This window comes from Leuresthes tenuis, unplaced genomic scaffold (assembly GCF_036924035.1).
Source record: "Leuresthes tenuis unplaced genomic scaffold, fLeuTen1.0.hap1 SCAF_9, whole genome shotgun sequence".
NCBI classification, from domain to species: domain Eukaryota; kingdom Metazoa; phylum Chordata; class Actinopteri; order Atheriniformes; family Atherinopsidae; genus Leuresthes; species Leuresthes tenuis.
Genome location: NW_027325363.1, coordinates 5153147 through 5174336, shown reverse-complemented (window position 1 = coordinate 5174336; position 21190 = coordinate 5153147). Strand labels below are relative to the sequence as shown.

The 21190-nt window shown below is 40.0% G+C and overlaps 1 protein-coding gene across 1 annotated transcript in view; it reads right to left on the bottom strand.

Annotated features, from left to right (window-relative positions):
* Nucleotides 1–9605: 9605 nt before the first annotated feature.
* The window catches only part of nectin1b (nectin cell adhesion molecule 1b), a 76567-nt gene continuing 64982 nt past the window's right edge, over nucleotides 9606–21190 (bottom strand). The window contains exon 6 of the mRNA XM_072391985.1: nucleotides 9606–13656. Coding sequence (XP_072248086.1) covers nucleotides 13151–13656 — 506 coding nt within the window. The 3' untranslated portion in view covers nucleotides 9606–13150. The remainder of the gene's footprint in view (nucleotides 13657–21190) is intronic.

Here is a 21190-nt window from a genome sequence, read left to right as displayed (position 1 = left end):
TTAATCAATCAATCAATCAATCAATCAATCCATCCATCCATCCATCCATTCATCCATCCATCCATCCATCCATCCATCCATCCATCCATCCATCCATCCATCCATCCATCCATCCATCCATGCATGTCTGAAGAAAGCAGGTATGGTCTAATCAAAGAGTTTCTTCTCTTGAAGTTTGAAGTAGAAATATTTTTCTTTCAGGCTTTATGTACTTGAAACAGCTAGACTATGTCCAGTGTTTAAGTTTTCTATCTCAAATGGAAATAGTAATGACATGTTTACAGAGCAAATCAATTCCATTGCAATTCCAGCAATTACATTAGCAATGTTGGCTCAGTGACTGACCCCAGGTCTGAGTATTGAAAATTAAGGCTGGAGAGAGCCAGTCCTCAACTAATTGGTTGTGACTTATCATGGCATCTGGCCACGAGAATTCTGGGAAAATTAGTCACAACTGGCTGTGTTGTAAGGAGTAAGTTTGTTTGCATTTTTGCATGGATCAGCTTTTTAAAGATTGAGTCGCAAACTGCAGAGTAATCTAATCAATGGCTCGCTCTGCAAGTGCATTTGTAGTGGATTAGGAGTCTTATTTTTGTTAGAAGTAACTCTGAATGTTCTAAGGAGAGAGTTTAGGGGGTCAGAGCCCACATGACCAGAGGTACAGCCTCTCTGAGACATGAAGTAGTGTAAAATGTGGAACTTTGCACTCCATTAAATATTTTCCGATGACCTCTAGTGCCCAAAGATAATTGAGTTGTTAAGTCAGCTACAGTCACTACTACAGCTACCTGCTTATGTCCCTCCAGGCGTACAATTAGATCCTACTGCTTCGATTTCTCTGCTACCTCTACATCTCTGTCTGTCTATGTCATTTTCAGCTGTTGGAAAAGATGCGTTTAAAAGCGACTGCTTTTTAACAGCTAATTACATCTGCATTTTAAATGGAATGTTCTGCATTTTGGAAGCTTCTAGGCCGAGTGGGAACATTGGAATTACGCAAATATCTAAACTGAGAATCATGTGAGGTGCACACAGACTTGTTTAGGACATTAAACATTATATGAATAAATAAAATCTCAATCTAATTGGAACATTCTGACACATTGCGTCAGGGGGCTGATAATACAGACAGGTTTTGACAAAAAAAAATCCTGCTCAGTGCTGTTTCACAGTGTATTCATATGCTGCTCTCCAGCATTCTTTTTGTTAAGGGGTCTCCATGCCACAATGACTGGACAGTGCAGCCTTGGCCTGGTGACTCTGCTGATGAGGATTGCTTCTGACAAAGGGTTGTTGGCTCTGCATGACGACAGACATGCCTGCATGCGCTGATGGGCTGCCTCCTCTGGCACAGTTTGTCTAAATGTAGACTGGCACTGACACTAATGTACACTGATAAAGCTGTGAGAGTCAATAGTCAGGGAAAAGAGTGTGGGGGTGGGAGACACTGGATTCTTAATTTACCCCATTTGTCCTATTTGTCAGATGCTGGACCTCTCTGGTAACTGGGTTGATGAATCATTCTGACTGGACTGGAGAGCTCTTCATGCAGTCTGTGGGTTCAGTGATTCTGAACAGGTGATGGTTAATTTAATGGAAAGTTTAATATCTAGGGGACAGGTTTTTTAAAATTTCAACTGACATAATGATGCTGAGTTAGACTTGACTCATCCTGTGTTGCATTTCTCTGCCAGTGAGAGCAGCAGATAATCCAGGATGACCAAGACCAAGAACTGAACTTTGATTGAGTTTTGCATTCATAGAAATATTTCTGTACAGACTGTAAAACAGATCATATAATCTTTTAATAAAAGAAAGAATTTCTGTGTTTTAGTTAAAAAAACTAAAATGTACACAGCACACAGTATGAGAGCATGTTGATATGTTACAACCTCGATTCTAAAAAAAAGGTGGAACACTTTGTAAAATGTAAATCAAAACAGAAGGCAATGATTTTCAAATCAATGTTGTTTTCATAAAAAAATATGAAAGTGACACATTTTATGAATACACAAAAAAGTATAGCGCGGTTGGGACAGGGCTGTGATGCTCCACCACCGTGTAGCATCCTTGGAACTGAGAAGACCAGTAGCTGGATTGTCCTCCTCCTTTCTGATATATGATTTTAGCTGCTCAGCAGTCCTTGTTCCTTTGTGTCATTTGTTGTGTTTTCAGTTGGTGAAAGGTTTGGACTGCAGACGTCCAGCCATGCTGTAATAGATGCAGTATGTGGTGTAGCATTGTCTGGCTGAAACATGCAGGGACTTCTTTGTAAAAGGCATCATGTGGATGGGAGTACATCATTTTATCGCTCTAAAATCTGTATCAACCTTTCAGCACTGATGGTGCCTTTTCAGATGTACAAGTTGTCAGTTCATTAGGCACCAATTCCCTGTACCATTAGAGATCCAGGTTTTTGAACTGAGAACTGATAACAAGTAAGATGGTCCCTCTCCTCTTTAATGTGGAGTAAGTTGCATCCATGATCTCCAAAAATAATTAAAATTTCGATTTGTCACAGAATCATTTTCCATTTTGTCTCAGTCCATTTTAAATGAGCTTTGGCCCCCAGGATAAATATTTGTTTGTGGAATATGCTCATGTATGGCTTCTTCTTTGCATGTTAGAGCTCTGACTTGTATTTTTGGATGTTGCTGTGAACTGTGTTCACAGACAAAATCTATAATGATCCCGAGCGCATCCAGAATCATGCCTGTTTTAATGCAGAGCTCCCAGAGGACCCAATGATCCCGTTAATCTAATATTTATTTTAGGTTGTGCACAGAGTTGTCTCCAGATTCTTTGACTCTTTTGATGCTGTAGATGAAGGAACATTCAAAGTGTTTGCAATTTTACATTGAGGAACCTTTTTTTTTCTGAGTTGCTCCATGATTTTTTTACTCAGTTTTCCACAGAGAGACTCTGCCTCCCTAAGGTGCTTTTTAAAAAAATAAAATACCCACTCATATTACTGAACAGTTGACATTTAACTTAATTAGTTGCATGTTTTTTTTTTTTTTGGAATTGATTTTGTAATTCTCAATCAACCATACTTTCACCCGGCCGTGATATGTGAATATATGTGTTTTAAACTAATAGAAACACAGTTAATACAGTTATATTTAAAACAAATCTGGGTCATTATATACAACTTCTTTGACGCTGGGTATAAGGGACAGAGTATTCCCAGCATGAATTGTAGATGAGGGTTGTCAGCACTTTTCTCAGCAGAGGGTTTAGGCCCTTCGTTCTGCTCTGGTATGGCTAAGTTTAATTGGAGAACGCTAATGCGCAGCTGGATAGCGGAGCTGCTCATTCCATGACAGGCTCTGAAAATGGGAGGGCTTAAGAGCAGGTCTGGTTTGTGTGTGTGTGTCTGCAGCTACTGCAAGCATCCCTTAAGATGCCAAGAAATGTATTCATGGATTCCAAGTTTGCGAGTCGTCTCATTTACAAAGTAGCAGGTATTAATCATTTCAACTGAATGATCTGGAGGTTAATGCAAATAATAACTAATTCATTATAACTCAGTATTTTCAGGAAGTAGTGTCCGCTTGTTCTGTCTATCAACAGGTTATTCAGGTTATACTGTATGTGAAAAGCCAAAAGCAAGTTGGGAAAAGAATAGCAGAAAACATTCAGGACAATGGAAAATAAATTGGAAAATGTGCCTCTACTTGTCTGTATGTTTTAAATACTTAAAGAAGCCACTGAGGAGTTAAATAGATATAAATAACAGCACCTAAGTAGGTTCAGTTTGTAGGTGATCATCAGCAGATGATTTCTGCTTTATAAGTAACTGCCCGATGTTGTGATGCGCTCTGAAGCAACGCAGTGTTTATATTAGCCACTTCCTGACAGGAACTGACAGAAAAAGAATGAGCTGTTTGGCTTAAAATTTTATGTCAATTCATGTGTTAGATGTTCAAAATGACTTGTGATGAAGAGGCAGTGTTTTACTCATAGAGTAGATCTAGTTTTGTATAAAATCAGGGAATGTTTGGCTTTCACTAAAGGTTTTGTTTACATGTAAAGGTGTCAGGAAAGGTAATATATGGTAAAGGTAATTGTAGTTTTAGCATCCTTATATTCATGTAAGTCTGAAGTGGTTTAAAGCTATTTGCATTCCTTTTTTTAAAAAAATCTCTGGGGATTGTGCATCCCAGCAAAGATGTTAAAACTCTCCTGGGACCTGGATAAAGTCCCAAGAGAGTTTAACTTGAAGTCTTTAAGGAGGAGTTAGGGCAGAGATGATGTCATTACATCTGAACGAGTCCACTGGCCAGATTTTGTAGCTGAAAATGGCAGTAATTATGTTCTCCTGTAGTGTTTCAGTCTGAGTTGACAGGATACAGCAAGAGACTTCATGAGCACCAGAGGACCGTCAAGGTAGAATATATATTCTACGAGGAAAACAGAGGGGTTAGAATGGGTACTGATGTACCAGAAGACAAGGGAAGTCACAATTACAGGCACTGGGAAAAAAAAGGCTTTGCAAGAACTCAGCTAGGTATTAATGATGACATTATAGAAACAACACTTGGGATCTGTCCATTTAGTTTGGTGATTTTTGATCATTTAGTCAGCTGTAGCATTATGGAATAAAAATACCTCATTGTTGAGAGTGAATGGAAAGAACAGTATGAGCCTGGTGTGAAATGTGAATTTCACCAGTTTGGTCATGGCAGGAATGCGTCCCCAGATTATGTGCCTTGTGTTTTGGATGGCGTTCCAAGTGCAACGTGTCAGCTTTAGTTGTACCTCTTTTTGCCTGAGAGACACAATCTGAAGAAACATCGAACTGATAGTCAAAATGCAGAAAATGCAGTCAGAGATGACAACAGAAATCTCAGGGCATCTTTGATCAGAGGACCAATGAAAACACCACAACACAAATTTGTCCGACAGTTTGACTGATTATCATGCAGTTAGCTTTGCTTGGAATGATTTCATCACTCAGGAAGGCTAACATTTTCCTTCTTTTTTAGTTTCATATAGACTGATTTATGAACCAAGTTCACGTGAATTAGCTCGTGGAGTGCTATTCACTTTCAAACATTTACCTGTGAAGCAGGCTGATCAGCTCCACTGACTCAACCCACAATTCCATTGTGAAAAATGTGCAAGTCATTCATTCCTTTGATGAAAAATTAAGATACAACCGCCAGTTCGAGGTTTTCATGTAATTCTCTTTTTCAGGAAATGACTAATTTAAAAATGCCTTCAAGCACATTTACCAAATAACCTTTTTGTCACTGTTGAGCTGATCCAGCTTACAGGTAACATATAGTGACAAGACATATTAAAACAATCTGATTTAATTAAGACTTTCAACTGTAAGCACCTGAGGAATAAAGCATTTTAATGTCAGTGACAGGTAGACCACAACATTACAAGTTTGCTCCAGTAGACCAGACAAAACACTATTAAAAGTTAGTTTATAGTTTGATTACTGAATGTTAGGCTTATGGTCAGTCCATCAAAATATGTTCAATATCAAGTCACAATGCTATATTTACAATAATCCAGATGTACTTGCTGTGTGGAAGATAATTGGGGGATACACTTGCTTACTGCTAAATGTAAAAAGGCATAAAGTAAAGTACAGTAACATTTAGGCTACACTTGACCTGAAGCATTAAGCCATGCATGTATGTTTGTTAATTTTGACATGTCATGTGGTTGTTTAATGAAGCTGTGGGTAAGATTATCAGCAACAAACCAACAATTCAAAACTAATTTTGCAAATGCTGATGAAAATGGGAAGATATCAAACATGCTGTCTCTATGGACAACAACATTATGTGTTTAACAGTCTGTTGTGGCAGAAAAAAATTACATTTGTTTAGTTAATTCTATGAACAGCTTTGCCTCAAGGATGGGGCTGTCTGTCTGCCTGCCTATCAGGGTAGGTCAGACTTTGGTCCATTGCCATGAAATCTGGTAGACGTGCAGGTCCACCTCAGTATAAATGGTGATGGCAAGGCAAGCTTATTTGTAGAGCACAATTCGTACACAAGGCAATTCAAAGTGCTTAATGATACCAACCTTCTGTTTCATAGAACTATGAGAGGTGCTTCACCATAAAACGTGCCCTTGTGACATTTATACATTCTGGCAGACATTATAAACAATTATGGTAAAAGAATATGAAACCACTGGTGGATGGAGAGCAACAGCATGCGAAGGGTAAAAATGGCGTCCACGACGCGATGGTTGTGTTTTAAAAATAAAGTATTTTAGCCTTAATCACAATCATTTTCTAACCTTAACCAAGTAGTTTTGATTCCTAATGTTAATCAAGTGATGGTGTAACTAATCATGTTTTTATGTAACCGTGACAACCAGCAAAATGGCGTCCAGGAAGAATCTAAAGTGTTCTAGTAGAGTGTTGTTGTATTTTTGGCGGAGAGCATGTTGGTCTTGATCGCAGAAATCATCACATAAAACTTAGAACTTAGCTGATCCATCCACCCACACTATTTCACCCCTATGAGGACAAAGTACACGAGAAAGACATCTGTTCTGAAGTGGAAACGCTCACGTGATTCATATTTCCCTTCTGGGGCTTGCAGGGTCGGTTCTTTACAACACACTGTTATGTGCCATATTGAGGGAAATGAACCAACAACCAGAAGGACAGTTTTCATCCAGCACTTCGAGAATACCTGCAAAAGTAGTGACATTCTGATCAACCAAAGAACATAGCATGCTAACATGCTAGCCTAAATTTTAATGGGGAAAAAGATTAAATGTTGGACTTTGTTTCACAGCAGTTAATGTCAAGTTACTATATGTGAAGGCTTCTCAGTGTGAAGGCTGCAGTACTTGTCCTCGTATATGTAATCATTACCCTTCCTCATTCTTACAATAAGACATTCTGTCTTTTAACATATGTGCACTGCATTAAGGTGGAATATTTGAGAGCCAATATCTAAATGCATCCATGATAGTAACACATTTTATGAAAATTCCCAATGTAACCTCAAAGTGTACACTTTGAAAACAGGTAAAAAAAAGAGCAATAAAAGAACACGGTGTATTTCTAAAAGCCATGAACAATCTGTTTATCAAAAAAAAAGAAGAAGAAAAAAACGCATAAACAAGATGTAGCGACAGAACACAGCACTTTTCCTTTTTACAGTCTTCAACACAGGAAGCTTAACAGGGTCATCTGACAACAATGAGAATATTGAATGAGAAAACATTTCATATTGTGACTTACACAGCAGAGTTTATTGAGAATACAGTTGATCTCAGGTAGATAAACCAGTAATTTAAATAAATCTGATATTTTTCTCTTTTATCGATCTGTGCACAAACTGACCTCAAAGCTGCCAAGTAGTGCAGCTAAAATGCACTGATCAATGAGTAAAATGCTCCTGTTTCATCCAGCCCAATGAATTGCTTATGCAAATACACCATGTCCATTAACCATTCAATCTCTGTAGTGTAATGACTCCTAATATCGGCTGTGTGTGTGCACTCCTGAAATTGATTGGATGGATTCTTTTTTGTAGACTCAACAATTCGCAGCAGCAAGGTTCCTGCCAGGCAAAAAGTGCAAGATCTAACCCAGAGTTCCATGAACAAAATGAAACTGACTCCTGAATAAAAAAGATCATACTTTTTGATTTGCTTGACTGCTTTCATATTTATGACACATCAAAAAATTCTGCCATATTTCATTGGAGAGGTGCTTTGATAGAGGGAATGTAGTTGAATTCCACTCTTGGGGTCTGTAAAGCAGAGAAAAATTTAGATGAACATGCATGTTAAAAGACTATGAGCCATCAAAGCCCCTTGGGCAGCAAAGGCATCTTTTAGCAAATGGATGGCAACAGCTGCAAACTCAGGGCTGTTCTTAATGCGCACAGTGCAGATGTCGGCACTTGAGTCCCACAGTCTGAGGCAGATCTGTCTGGCTCTATACTGGGCCTCTCTCATCATATGACAGCAGCTTCATTAAGCTTTGAACTTGATAACAACATCTGTCAGAGAGTTTTTGCTTTCCAATTAAAAGAAAAAAAAACACCAAAAGACAGTGATAACCATCAAAGACTTATGTTATGTACTGTATGTATCCTTTCATAGAAACTGTGTTAGCTTCACATAAAACTGGTAATGTGTCATGAGCTTTTTCTCAGTGATAGAAGCTGAATGGACAGGTGAAGGTGGTAAGAGGTGGCGCCTCCATGCTTTAATTGACTTATTAAACACTTCTTAATATTATCTTATATTATTTATATGTTCTACTTGTTGGCAAATATCATGTTCAGGTTTAAGAACAGGTTTGGACACTGTGCTTTACAGGGACTGGAGGCATAAAACTGTGTAGTCTGATGACTAAAGCTGCAAAGGCAGAAAAGTATGTACATGTTCTTTTGTGTCAGTTAATAAAGGAGTGTGCACGTGCGGTTCTCTTTTGTAAATCTCAATCAATAGGACATTTATACATGTGCTGATATCCACTCCCATTTTTGGTTTTGGCCAATAATGGGAGTGGACACTTCCCTTGTTAGTCATCTGCATATAAAAACAAAGCTTGCACCACAACTTCATAGACATGATAATCAAAGCAAAACTAATACAATACAGACACAGTACAGTGTGTCAGTTAAGAGACACAGTAAAGAAAAAAAAGGTTTTCTGTAAGAATTCTGTAAGTTCAGAGCAAAATGCTCTGCAGAGGTTAAAAAAAAGAAATGTTCGGAGGCAAAAAGTGCATCAGCTCACAGAAGGGCAGTCTCAGAGCTATGGGAGGACTGCAACCCCTGCTTGATCTGCAACAGATGAACCTATAGCCTGTACAGTGCGATGGTTGGCCTGATGGTCAGGAGAGAAACAGACGTGCAGATGGTGCGTTGCCCGATTTCTTAAACAGTTACTGGAACCCTTAAAGCCAACTATCGTTTTTTGCCAACCTGCAAATATTTTTTCTCCTTTTAAAATTGCATTAAGAAACCCCTCCAACAGCACCAGAGCAACCATCCTTATGCACAGCTGTTCATTATGCACAGCTGCAGCTATTTATACCCCCAACAATTAGAGTATATTAGAGCAATATCAGAAGAAAATGACTATCATACATATCATTATATTACTATTACACTATTCGAGTGAATTTGAGAGGTTTTATGTTAAATTCTGTCTCATTTTTTTGTCACCCTCCATTTCTCCTTTGCATCAGTCTTAAATTGCTCCATGAATGTTTGTATGCAAGGACGCCTGAGGTGCAAACAGTGTCAATGCAAATACTAGTTTGTGTGGGGGAAATGGTGTGTATTGTGTGTATGCATCTGGTTCCTGATTTGTTAATTATAGATGATTCGGAATTCCTTAAACATTGTCCCAACACAGTATTTTTTTTAATTCTACTTTATTTGCAGAACAACCTTTTTGTATCTTACACTTTAGGCACACAAGAAAAAAAGAATCTAAATATGTACCTGCATGAGGCGACAACGATACATTATTGATAAAAGCTACTGGAAAAAGGCTGCAAATACCGAAATCAATACACAGTGATAAGAAATGTGTTGCAGACATTATCCACATTCAATTAGAACACACACACGTATCCAATCAGTGAACTGGACAGAACATTGTAGACTATTGAACTCATTTAATGCTTAAAACAAATACAAGTTACTTCACTGGGTCATCACAATTGAACAAGAGATTTTTTTTTTTTGTATTTGTAACACCCTCAGAAATATACATTCACATGGCTGCATACAGACAATTTCTCTCTTTTGAGTTTCTTTCAGTTACATCAAATTGGCAAACTGTATGCATCACCCTTTGCATGTCACCACTACTGGCGTGAGCATTAAAAGGTACTGGAGGAGCATTTTTAGGTGGGACTTTGGAGAAAGCTATAGCATCAATTTAATCTATCCATCATCGAGTCTCCATGTTTGCAGTCAAAATAGGTACCGTTTGTTTTGCATTACAGGGTTCCTACACAGATGTCCCTAAATAAATCCCAACTATAATCTCAACCTTATGTACAATATTTACAATGGAATGTTGAACATACTGGATACAAAAAGTAGATTAGGATGGAATGAAGTTACAGTCAGTATCATAAAATAGAAGGTCAAAATATCCCAACAACATGAAGACAATGTTGATATCTACTAGTGTACAGAATGTTGACTCCAAGCTGAAATATATTCTTCCTCCAAAATGTCTAAGAAGCAAGTGTGGCAGTGGTTTCATCATGGATGAAGCAGAATGTCAAATGAAACTTCACTTTTGTGCTTTCAAATGGGGGTAATGTTGATTTATTCAGATCTTCCAAGTTCAATATATTCTCATAGAATTTGTGTTTCAATTGTTGTGCTTAGAAAAGTCGTCATTATGCGACTAAGCGACTAGGTATCTTTAGGACTTTTTCAAGCCAATATCGAGTGCCGTGTCATCATTTATCCATCATTACCTTAAAATAGATTATTTAATTTAAAGATCAAGTATAAACGTAGCGTTAGTAAAGTGCTGGAGATGGGATTGATCCCCACTACACTAACACAAATTCATTGCAAGTAAACAACCATCACTTGGCTGAAATCTAAGAGGTTTGCAGTCCATGCTGAATTTCAGAATTAGCATAATATTCTGCGCATGAAAACTTGAAAGATGGGAAAGTGACTGCCTAGACTACCTCATGCCTCCTAACTTTGATAGGCACTGAAAGCAAGAATGAAATATAAAAACATGCTTCTGTGTCTTATATGCTGTGGTGCAAACGATTTAGAATTGAAAAGTTACAGCAAAGCAGTCCCCCTGCCGGTGAGCACAAAATAAAGACTATAAAACTGTAAAACTGCTTTTGCACAGTGACAGAGGCAAACCCACTGCTTTTCATTTAGTCTTCTGAGTCATCTATCACTCAGTAAAACAGAAATAAGGCCATAGAAAAGGACAATAACCCAGAAGAAATTGAACAGAACTAAAACTGAGATCAACAGACTTTTAACAAGAATATGATATTTCCCACTTTTAAATGCTAATTTGTGTTTAATATACAATAGAGTTTGAGGCTCATGATTAACATGCTCATCTAAAAGCATACAGTAGACAAGCATTGACTGTAGAACATTCACGTCTGTAAGATCTGCCCTCACAGATATGTTTTTTTAGCCATCTTTATTAATCAATATATGTATATTTATATACGTATTTCAATGCTTTTTTTTGTGTTAACTGCAGTATTGTTGATGGGTACTGTGTGCCCATTAACTCAGACCTCGGTCAGTACTGACAATACTGACAAAATATCATCTTTTGAGCTGCAAATGAGGTCAAACACACTGGAATTGATAGAAAACAAAACAGCAACGTATGCGCTTCCACTCCCATACACAAAACATGCATAAAATAAGGCTTAATACAGTATTTATATTGTTCAGAGCCAGTCAGATATGTTGTTTACATCCACAGATTTACTGCAATGCTTCTCTTATCGCTAATTTTTCACATTGAGCTTGTTTTGTTTGAAGCAAATACATTTTGCTGATTGTGTAATGGATCTCAGTGCTGAGGAGAGAATTAGTAATTCTCTATGCTAGCATCCACTGGCACTTGTTAACAGCAATTTTAAAAACAGATATCTATAAATATATAATGTCTGCAGAGAGGGTCATTGGATCCATGTGTGCAGATTGAGATGCCAACATTAAGGAAAAGACAATTCATTACTTTAAAATAACCCCTAAAGCGACTGAAATTCATTTAGAAAGTAAAAAATTAACAAAAAAATCATCAAAGCAGCAGGTGACTTATTATACAGCATGGCCACCATTATAATCTCAATTCCCTTTACGTGTCAAAATAGTTTCTCTGTTAGGGTACATTTCCCTCCAAATCCTGTCCTTTGTGTCCATGGATGACTCCTGGTGGAAAATGCTGTTGATGTGAGCCAGTTCTTCAGAACACAAGTGGAGAGACAGTCATTATTGGAGAAATTCCTCTGACACCTTCCACTGACATCCATTTGATAAAACGGGGTCAGAACAAAATGTAATTATGGCAGCTCAAGAGAAAAAAGAAAAACCCACACATTTCAGTATAGTGGTAAGATTTAGAGTGTGTACACAGGTCAAACTGTTCAAGTCAAGTGACAATCATGACATTTCAGAGCAATATTAGAGATCTCCCTGTCAGATTCACCAAATGTCTTTTGGACAAAATTCTGATGCACCCACTGAAAAGTAGAAATTATTTATGATACAACTGCAGCCCTTCCTCTCACCTGCTATTTTTCTAACTGATAAGGGCACTGATTAAACAAGAATGAAGATCTAAAAACACTGGATGTTTATCTGTTACCGCCATGTCCATGTGGCTCAGTAGGCTGACTCCCCAAATCACGCACATAAACACAAGGGGTCAAGAAATACGAAGCATGTCTTTGGAAAACAGCAATAACACATCTGCTGTCAATGCCGTCAATATATAAAAATGAGTAGCTGAATGGATGTTAACCCCACTGAAAATTTGAGAAATGATTACAGATCTGTACAGCTTTTTTTTTCTTCTTCTAATTTCTCTGAAACATTTGACCAAACAACTACAAACACTTTGAACTCCCCTTCGAACTAATTATCAGACACTTAAGTCTCGATCCTCAGGTCACTCAAAAATCATACAAAAGAAAATATAAAAATAAAAAAACTGCAATGCTAATGGAGAGGAAAACAAAACAAATCATACATCCAGTGTAGGACTTTCACAAATGTGCTCAGCAAAACCTCAACCTGTTTTTTTTTCTTTTAATACATTTAATACATTTATAACATGAAAAAAAGAAGAACACACCAGTTTTAACCAATCACCTTTGTGGCCTTGTAGATCAGCCATAACAAGTCATTTAACATACCTTCGTTTATATTCTTTGCTCATTCACCTGATGGAACTGATACCGATGCTGACATGTTGAGAAGTTGATATTTCTTGCACTTTAAACAGACGATTGATTTTCTAATTGAGATTAGTTGGATGGGGTCTGATGCGGGGGAGTGAGGAGGGAACAGGGATGTGTGACGGTGCAGTCTGACGCATGGGAAGGTGGGGAGGATGGAGGTGAAGGGTGAGGTGGAATGCATGTGGGGGACAAAAGGTTGTTTGGTTTGGTCGTTGCATGCCACTACACATACCACTCTTTCTTAGAAATGACAGAGCCGTCGGTTTGAGAGATCATATCGTCGGCTATTTCAGGTTCAGGGTCGTACTGGAAAGCCAGAGTCCGCTCATCGTATTCTCGGCTCTCTCCTTCATCCACAGTGAAATAGGGCCTCTTCAGGTCCTCTGATTCTGCATCAAAATTGCGCTCGCTTGCCTCAAACCCTCCAGTGCTGCCAATCTGGGCGGGTTTCTTCTCATCGTCTGAGTCGTCAGGGTACTGCAGGTTCTTGGGGATGGGGGGGTGGGCTGGCAGGCCACCTGCCTTGCTGTACCCATTTCCAAACACATGCTTCTTGGTGCTGTAGTCTCCCTTGAAGGTGCGCTGACGGCGGCGCAGGAATACGAAGAGCAGTATAGCCGCCACGCCCAACAGGGCAACTCCCCCCACAGCACCCCCGATGGCGGCACCTGTATTGTGCTGCTCCTGCGGGATCCCATGGCCCCGAGGTGGCGGGTTGTTAGGGAATTCTGGGTAGGAAAAGACAGATGGAAGGGAGTGTGTCAGTGCTCTGGTGGGAGGAGGTGCATTGTGCAGGTGCATTTTTTTTTTTTTTTTTTAGGAAACATGATGTCAGGGAGACAAGGACGGAAAAGCAAAAGGGAAAGGAAGGACCCCCCACTCCCACGGCAAACCCTGCCCAACCCCACAGGAGCCCTTTCTGACACTGTGGCAAGGCTCAGTCACTGACAGGCACATGCAGTTTCAGACATACACACATTGAAATAAACAGCCAGTCCACCACACAACATAGTCAGAGTAAAATGCCGGAAGACATTAAAGTGAATGAATGTTTGTCAGCATGCATTAACCATCGTTTCATCTCTGTTTGGAAGGCGGGGAAAATGATACAGTTTCACAAGAAAGCGGCAGAGGAAGCACATAATGTGGCTTTTGAGTTAATAAATTCAACATTGTGAGTTTCATACAGAGTAAATATATGGAATGACAGACTCAAGTACAGTCCAGCCTTAAATAGTGCGACAAGACATCTTCATCATCAGTATAGAGGTAATGAAATGAAAGAGCACTGCCAGGGATGATTATCAGCAGCCAAGCATACACAGCCACATTGCCCTGAGAGAGCTGATAAACATGAAGCTCTTCCATCCAGGCAGCAGAGCAATACAGCAAAAAGATAGCACACACTTCAAAGAGCAAAATATATATTATTCAGAAAAGGCAGAGGAGAAAAGAGAGAAAATGATCACATGTGTCACATAGATGCAGTCCAATCCAGAACTGAATAAATATTACTAATGCTTTATTAGAGACAGCAACTAAGATGAGAGAATGTGACAGTTGCAAAAACAATATGCAGTGACCATACAGAGCAGTATCATATCTGGTGCTTAACTGAGCCAATCATAACCAGTCTGGTATTTAAGAGAGCACAAAACGTGTTGAGTTGTTGGCCGTAACACTAAGAGCTTACGGTTCATGTTTGATACCATTTAAAACCGTGCAGAACTCCCTCAAGCAAAGAAACAGAGAACTTTTATCTGACATGTGATCAAAGCCCTCAGTGTACATCAGTAGCACTTGCATAAGCTTGCACAGAAAAGATCTGTTTAATTTAACAGGTGAAGATTGAAGGAGATAGGGTGGGGGGGGGGGGGCAACCATTGAGTATACAATGATGCAGCTGAAGGCTGAAAAGGAACAAAAGAAAAAGCCTTACGTTCACGTACGGCAAACTACAGGCTTGTTTAATACGCAACAAGGCAAGAAAAGCTAGACAAGGCAAGACAATTTACTGCTTTTGATACAAATTCTACTTGTTTTGAAAGTTGCTGTTGCACTGCTTTACTGCCAGCCTATTATGAGACAAGATGTTTTGGGGATAGATCTTACCACGGTCCATATGGTCATCTGGATCGAATAACAGAAATACTAAAACATTGAGGAAGCCAATCTGTTAACAAATATCACGACGCCTTGAATGCAGCTGACTTGTTGTTGTTTCCGTATAGCCCTAAGCAGGGCTGAGGATAATAAGGAGCCTCATTTGCAACTGATCGTGACTGAACAAAAAAAAATTGAGCAATCCTAAAAATTCCTTAGAGATACTGAGATATCTGAGGTGCTACTGAGAAAGTCAAATAAGTCAAACAGACCATTACATGCAAACAAAAGGGAGAAATGTCTAACATAAGCAGACAATCTTTTCAAATGATCACCCTGAAGTGTTGAATCAAGCCGATTACCCTCAACAAGAACTGCTCTTTAGTAGAAATGATGGATCTGACCATAATTCAGGAATAAAAGGATGGTAGTGGGTGAAGTTAAGAAGCTACTGAAACCTTCTTCTCTGCTGTAATTACAATGGCACTCTATCAGTGCAAATAGGAAAGACCTCCCAAACATATTCACTCTCATCAGCTGCTCCTCCTCTGCTCCCTTTCTCCCAGGGCTGACTGCAAAGCTCTCCAATTTCTAAAGCGGTGCCGGGCACAGTCTCAAATATCAGCTCAGGTTTTAATCTGACCACCTAATGGGATTATTCAGACACAGGCCTTCATTACACACATCAATGAGAGAGCAGAGCCAGGTCACCCCTGCAACAGAACATATCCTCCCACCAAGTCCAAAGAGGGGTGAAAATCCAGATGATTGAAAGGGTAGAGAGAAAAGGGAAAACATTCAGCTGTAATACCGTCCTCTAGCCCTCACTGCCCTCCTCTGCTAGGATCTGTCTTTGCTCTCATAAATCCCTATTTCAATCTTAATTGGGCTAATTTTCCCCCCGCATTGCCATGATGCCACATTTACCACCATCTAAAAAAGGGAAAGATGCAAGGCCAGGACCATTAAAAGCACTAAACAGAAGCAGTTAAAGATGACACAGTGAACCCTCAGAGATGCTCTCTGTCATCTCGATCCCAATAAAGGATCAAGTTATACCTCTTGACACCCATATTTCAAGAATGTGAACATTAATGACTGAGCGCCGAGCCAATGTTCTTACAAAGCAAAAACATGAAAGCACCTGTAAACATTCAGGTATTTTTGTGGCGCTCCCACCCACGAGGAAGCTTTAGAAGGTACCAAAAGCTACAAATGGAGTTTTCTGAGGCAGCTATTAAGTTGTTTTACTCAGATGGTTCTAGTGCTGTAATGGACGTATTTTAAAAGCTAAAGAACACCAGGCATTGCTCATCAGGTCCCCTTCAGTGCAGCGGAGGAACGCTGCTTTTATTCTGAAACTAAAAAAAAAGATGTTTTGGCAAAGTAGACAGCCCGTTCTCACAGTGTTATCTAGCTCACTCCTGCTCTGCCTTTTTCTCCAGCTGCAAGGTCACATCACTGGCCTTGCATGCATGAAGATAGCAAAAAAATAGCAGCAGAGCAGCTTTGTCTCGTCCATATACCCAGTGAATGTATGTGAAAGTGTAGCAGCTTTGGTGCAAACTAATCATATTAAATAAACAATCATTGAGGGAAAATGCATTTGAAATGGGCTACAGAGGTGTTTGACAGCACGGAGGAGGGAGGAGGCATTTCTCTCGCACACCTTCGCTACCTGCCTGCCAACAGATAAAGACACCTCAGCAGCACAACAGCAGCTCTGATACCGTTCCAGGCAACAAAAGGCAGCGTCTATTAGCACTGCAGTGGAAATATGCAGATAGTGGGATAACTTTGACCTGCAATGTATAACATGTTCCATTGAGATTAATAAGAGGAAGGCTGTGCAATGAAAGGCTATAATTCAATCCAAAGGTGTGACAGATGCACATAGGTTATGAAGAGCGTGAAATACTGCAGCTATTCTAATGCAGCAACCAAACAGGTTTGCATTGGATTAATCATGCTGCTCTGAACACTTAAATCTGACATGATCGAGTAGATGATTTACTACGTCCAAACATTTTTGTGACAAAATCTGTTTCCTTCACAACTGGATTAGTGTTCTCCATTTCTCCTTCTTTCCAAGGCCTTTATGTAAAACAGATGTGAGTTTTTAAGGGAGACAAATGGTGAGCACAAAAAAAGAAAGAAGATTTGTGGCTTCTGAAAACAACATGAAGTAGATACAGAGCAAGGGCTTGTGTTTTAGTGGAAGCCACATCAGAAAACAAACAGCAGGATTGGTGAATGTTCAAAGTTACTGAAGCAAAGGAATGTCTGCAGTAGAAGGAGCTTTTAGAGCAACAGAAACTCCTGCAGGTAGTGTTTCTAGGTGTGCTTCAGTCATGTCCACACATGAAAAAAGGAGTGAGACAAACATTCCTGAGACTTAGCACAATCACTTGGACGTGAGGATGGGAAAATGAAAGAGGATTTGAAAGTGTGGTACGGGGAGTGGTGTGTTAATATGACTAATCGAGCAACAAGCAACAGACAACAGAAGATGAAAAGGAAGCAGAAGGCTACTCAAAGAAGTTGGGGAGTGGCGGTAAGAAGAAAAAGAACATGGAGGACTTTGTAAGGTTGGGGAGTGACACCAGCAAATAAAAAAATGGCATGATGAGCGAATGAAGATGGGGACAATTGGAGGAGACACATTAATTCAGTGATTTCAGAGATCCTCATTACCCCCCTGTCTGAATTTGCCAGCGGTTGTGAAGTCATGAAAATGTAATTCTGGCAAGACGAATAAAAGCTCATCACTGACAGGAATTAAACACGCTGCCTTGGGAGTTACTGCTGAGCCAAATCTCTTCTTCACCTTATCATGCATTTCCTTCTCCCACTTCTACAGTTTCTTTCTTGTTTGTCAACATCATTTTTTTCTTACTTCTCCCACATCTACAGAGGCAGAGGCTCACCTCATATGCAGGTAAATGCCACTCATGACACTAAAACCTTCAGATTAGTAATTCGACTTCAATTCCCTTTCAAAAGCCGGGGAATAAGCAGGATGGGGATGTGCTGGAGGAGATAAAGGCCTGAAATACTAGCATGAAAACTCTGATGACATAATCGGTGGGGTTCATGTGCGAACGTGCAGCAACTTGCAGGACCGTCCTGACTGAAAAACATCCTCCAGTGTCTATCTGCCCTCAGATGAAATGGCACGTAATCTCTGACTTTTGCTGGTCTCCGAGGGCCCACAGCCCAGAAAGTCTCTGATTTACATATCGATTTAGAGTTAAAATAAACAGTCAAAACAATCTCAGCTGAACTGGTTTGTTCGAGGAGAAATCCCACGCTGAAGTTGAAAGCACTTGAAAAGGATTCTGTTCTTGTGCTTTTGCATATAATCATTTTGTGCTACAGGGGCTGTAATCATCACTTATAAATATTTACACCAGCATTTTACACCAAAGCTATTCTAAAAACATGCTTATGAATGCATCTCACCATTTCTTCTTAGTCTGTATGGCTTTGGCACTAAGTGGAATGGCTGTTAATGGGTTCACCAGGCAAGAAGCAGATAACTCTGCATGTTAGGACACGCTAAGCCAGGAGAGGTCAGGGCACTGTTTGTTTACCACATCATCCAACCCTTTTTCTGCCGTTCTCTTGTTTTTCTCCTGTTTTTGTCTCCCTGTTGTTATTTTGGATCTGGGAGTGTAATGAGTGAATCACTGCACAGAATCAGCAGCAGCAGTGGCAGCAGCAGCTCCGGAGCCAGTGGTCAGACCCTGGGACAGTGTCTGACCTACTTCATCAGGCTCTCAGGGAGGCGTGACAGATCCAACACCACACGGGTGGACAGCGAGGAGGAGGAGGGTGGAGGAGGTGAGCTTGGCCGAAAGGGCTCAGCCAATCCCCCTGCTCCATCTGTTTGCCACATCCCTCTTCTCTGCATATCCTCCGGAGAGCAGAAACAGCTAGCCATGCAGAAACAAATGTTAAGATAAATCACTACAATCTCAGCTGCTCTGCTCTCACATGCTCTCCCCTGGTGACATTTGCATTTCAAGTCTCCAACCAGGCTATCTCCTCTTCTTCTAATAAAAAAGGACCCTTTTACAAAAAGAGAGCATCATTTTCCTCCATTTTTCCACAAAATGAGTTGCAGCACAATGTCTTCCCCCTCAGTGCTTTCCCTGGCACAGAACAACAAAGCAGAGGGCGGCCTATGCTGTGCGAGAGAGGGAGCAGCTCATGCTAATGTCTCATTTGGATAATGAGGTGTGATCTTGGCAGGATTTGAGCAGCAAGCAACTCCCCCACCCTTGCCCAGGACGTGGGGGCAAGGAAGTCACTCCAAAACAATGCAGATCCAAAAACATTAAGAATTGTAGATGTCAAAGATGAAAGTTCAACGGTGATAAGAAGCATGCATGGGTTAGAAGGAGGCCAAGATACAGAATATGCTCGTCAACATGTCTCACAGCAAGTTTCTACTTGAAATGAGTATAATGATATATAAGATATACACATGTGGCATTTGAATCTATGAATAATGCAGGCAGGGATGTAAAAGGCAACGGCTCGATATGGTGTAGCACACAGATTGAGACAGATGACAGGCAAAGACAAACAATTTCACATCGCGGGGGGAGCCTTTGCAAAGCTGACATCATAATGTCTCTTGTCTCTGTCAGAAAAAAAGAAAGAAACAAATGGCTGCATGGAGCAGCATCGCCGTTAGATGTCAGTAATATATGGTGCGTTACCTGTTTTATTCAAGACTGTTCTTGCTGCAGTCTTGCAAGTTTTATTACACAGAGCAATGAGTGTGCCATCATGTTGAAAGAGCCAACTGATACAGCAGTGACGGAGAGAACACGGTGCCTGTTTACCGCTGATAAAAACGAACAAACACCTACCGTTATATGAGCGAGGACAGACAGTGTACATAACGGAAAGTAAAATATTGAGGGGTTTTGTCCAAATTAAATTCCTCTGAAGGCTACTATGAACAGCTTTGAATTGTTGCTGCTCTGGCAGCCAGCTTAATGTGAGAATGTCTCCCATTAGATCTATCAAAATGGCACCGTTACAGTCTTAATGGAATGGATGGACGGGTGACGAATTAATGGAAAAATCTGAACCCCTAACGATACAGTGAGGAGTTTAGTGACTGTTATAATGCGCTGGTGTGCTTTGATCACTTTTGTCCTCTGATAAAACATTTCCATCCTGGTGGGAGTTCATTTATTTTAAAACAGCTCAAACCTCAAAAGTTTAAAAGTTTATCTACACTGACCATGCATAGGTACTTCACACAACTCCACTGAAAAAGAACCAAAATACCTCTTTGGTGTACGTGGTGTGGTCTAGCTCACCACGGACTGCAATGCTACTGTGCTTTGGACATGTGGATGAACCGATCTATTACACATACTCTGGTGAGACTGGGTACCCACGCACCAGAAATAGTGTTCCACAGACATTACCAAGTGATGTTTGGACACATCTGACCTGAGGGTCACTGTGAGGTGGTCATTTCTTTGGGATTTTCTTAAGCCAGCAGGCTGCCAAGGTGAGCGGAAGTTTGATTTATAGTGTCTATTAAATTAATCAAATTCTACTTAACTTGAAAAGCACAATCACTTCCAGTGGATCTTTAACTCATTAATGCTATTAATTTACTGGACAAACAGAGGCAATTTCAAAGCAAATGTCTTGTAAAATGTACCATAAGACTGCTCTCTTAAAAAAGGAAGAAATATCTGCTCTATAAATTTTACAACCATAACACGGTAAAATCCATGTTGTGCATCTGGTTCAAGCTGTAATAAATTTATGGGGCAATTATAACATCTGATGTCAGCTTAAAGTCACATCCTCCTTCGAACTACTCACTGGTGTTTTACTGCCATCCTGGTGTCAAACATGAAATCATTCTAGATTCAGTTAATGCTCCTCACACAGGTCTCATTTGTTTTCCACTGGTTACATGTAGCCAGTGGGACTAAAGGGAGGCTGGTAATCAAACAGCTTTTTGTTTTTTAGGACTGTCACCCCATCTCACCGTCACTGTGTCTTGCTGAGAAAATGGCCGGTCGTGAACACAAAAAGTTGACACAGGCTGTTACATAACGTCATGTAAACAGGCTCCTGGCCTCTTTTCCACCTCTGCCTCTGCACTGCTCCCAGATGCTG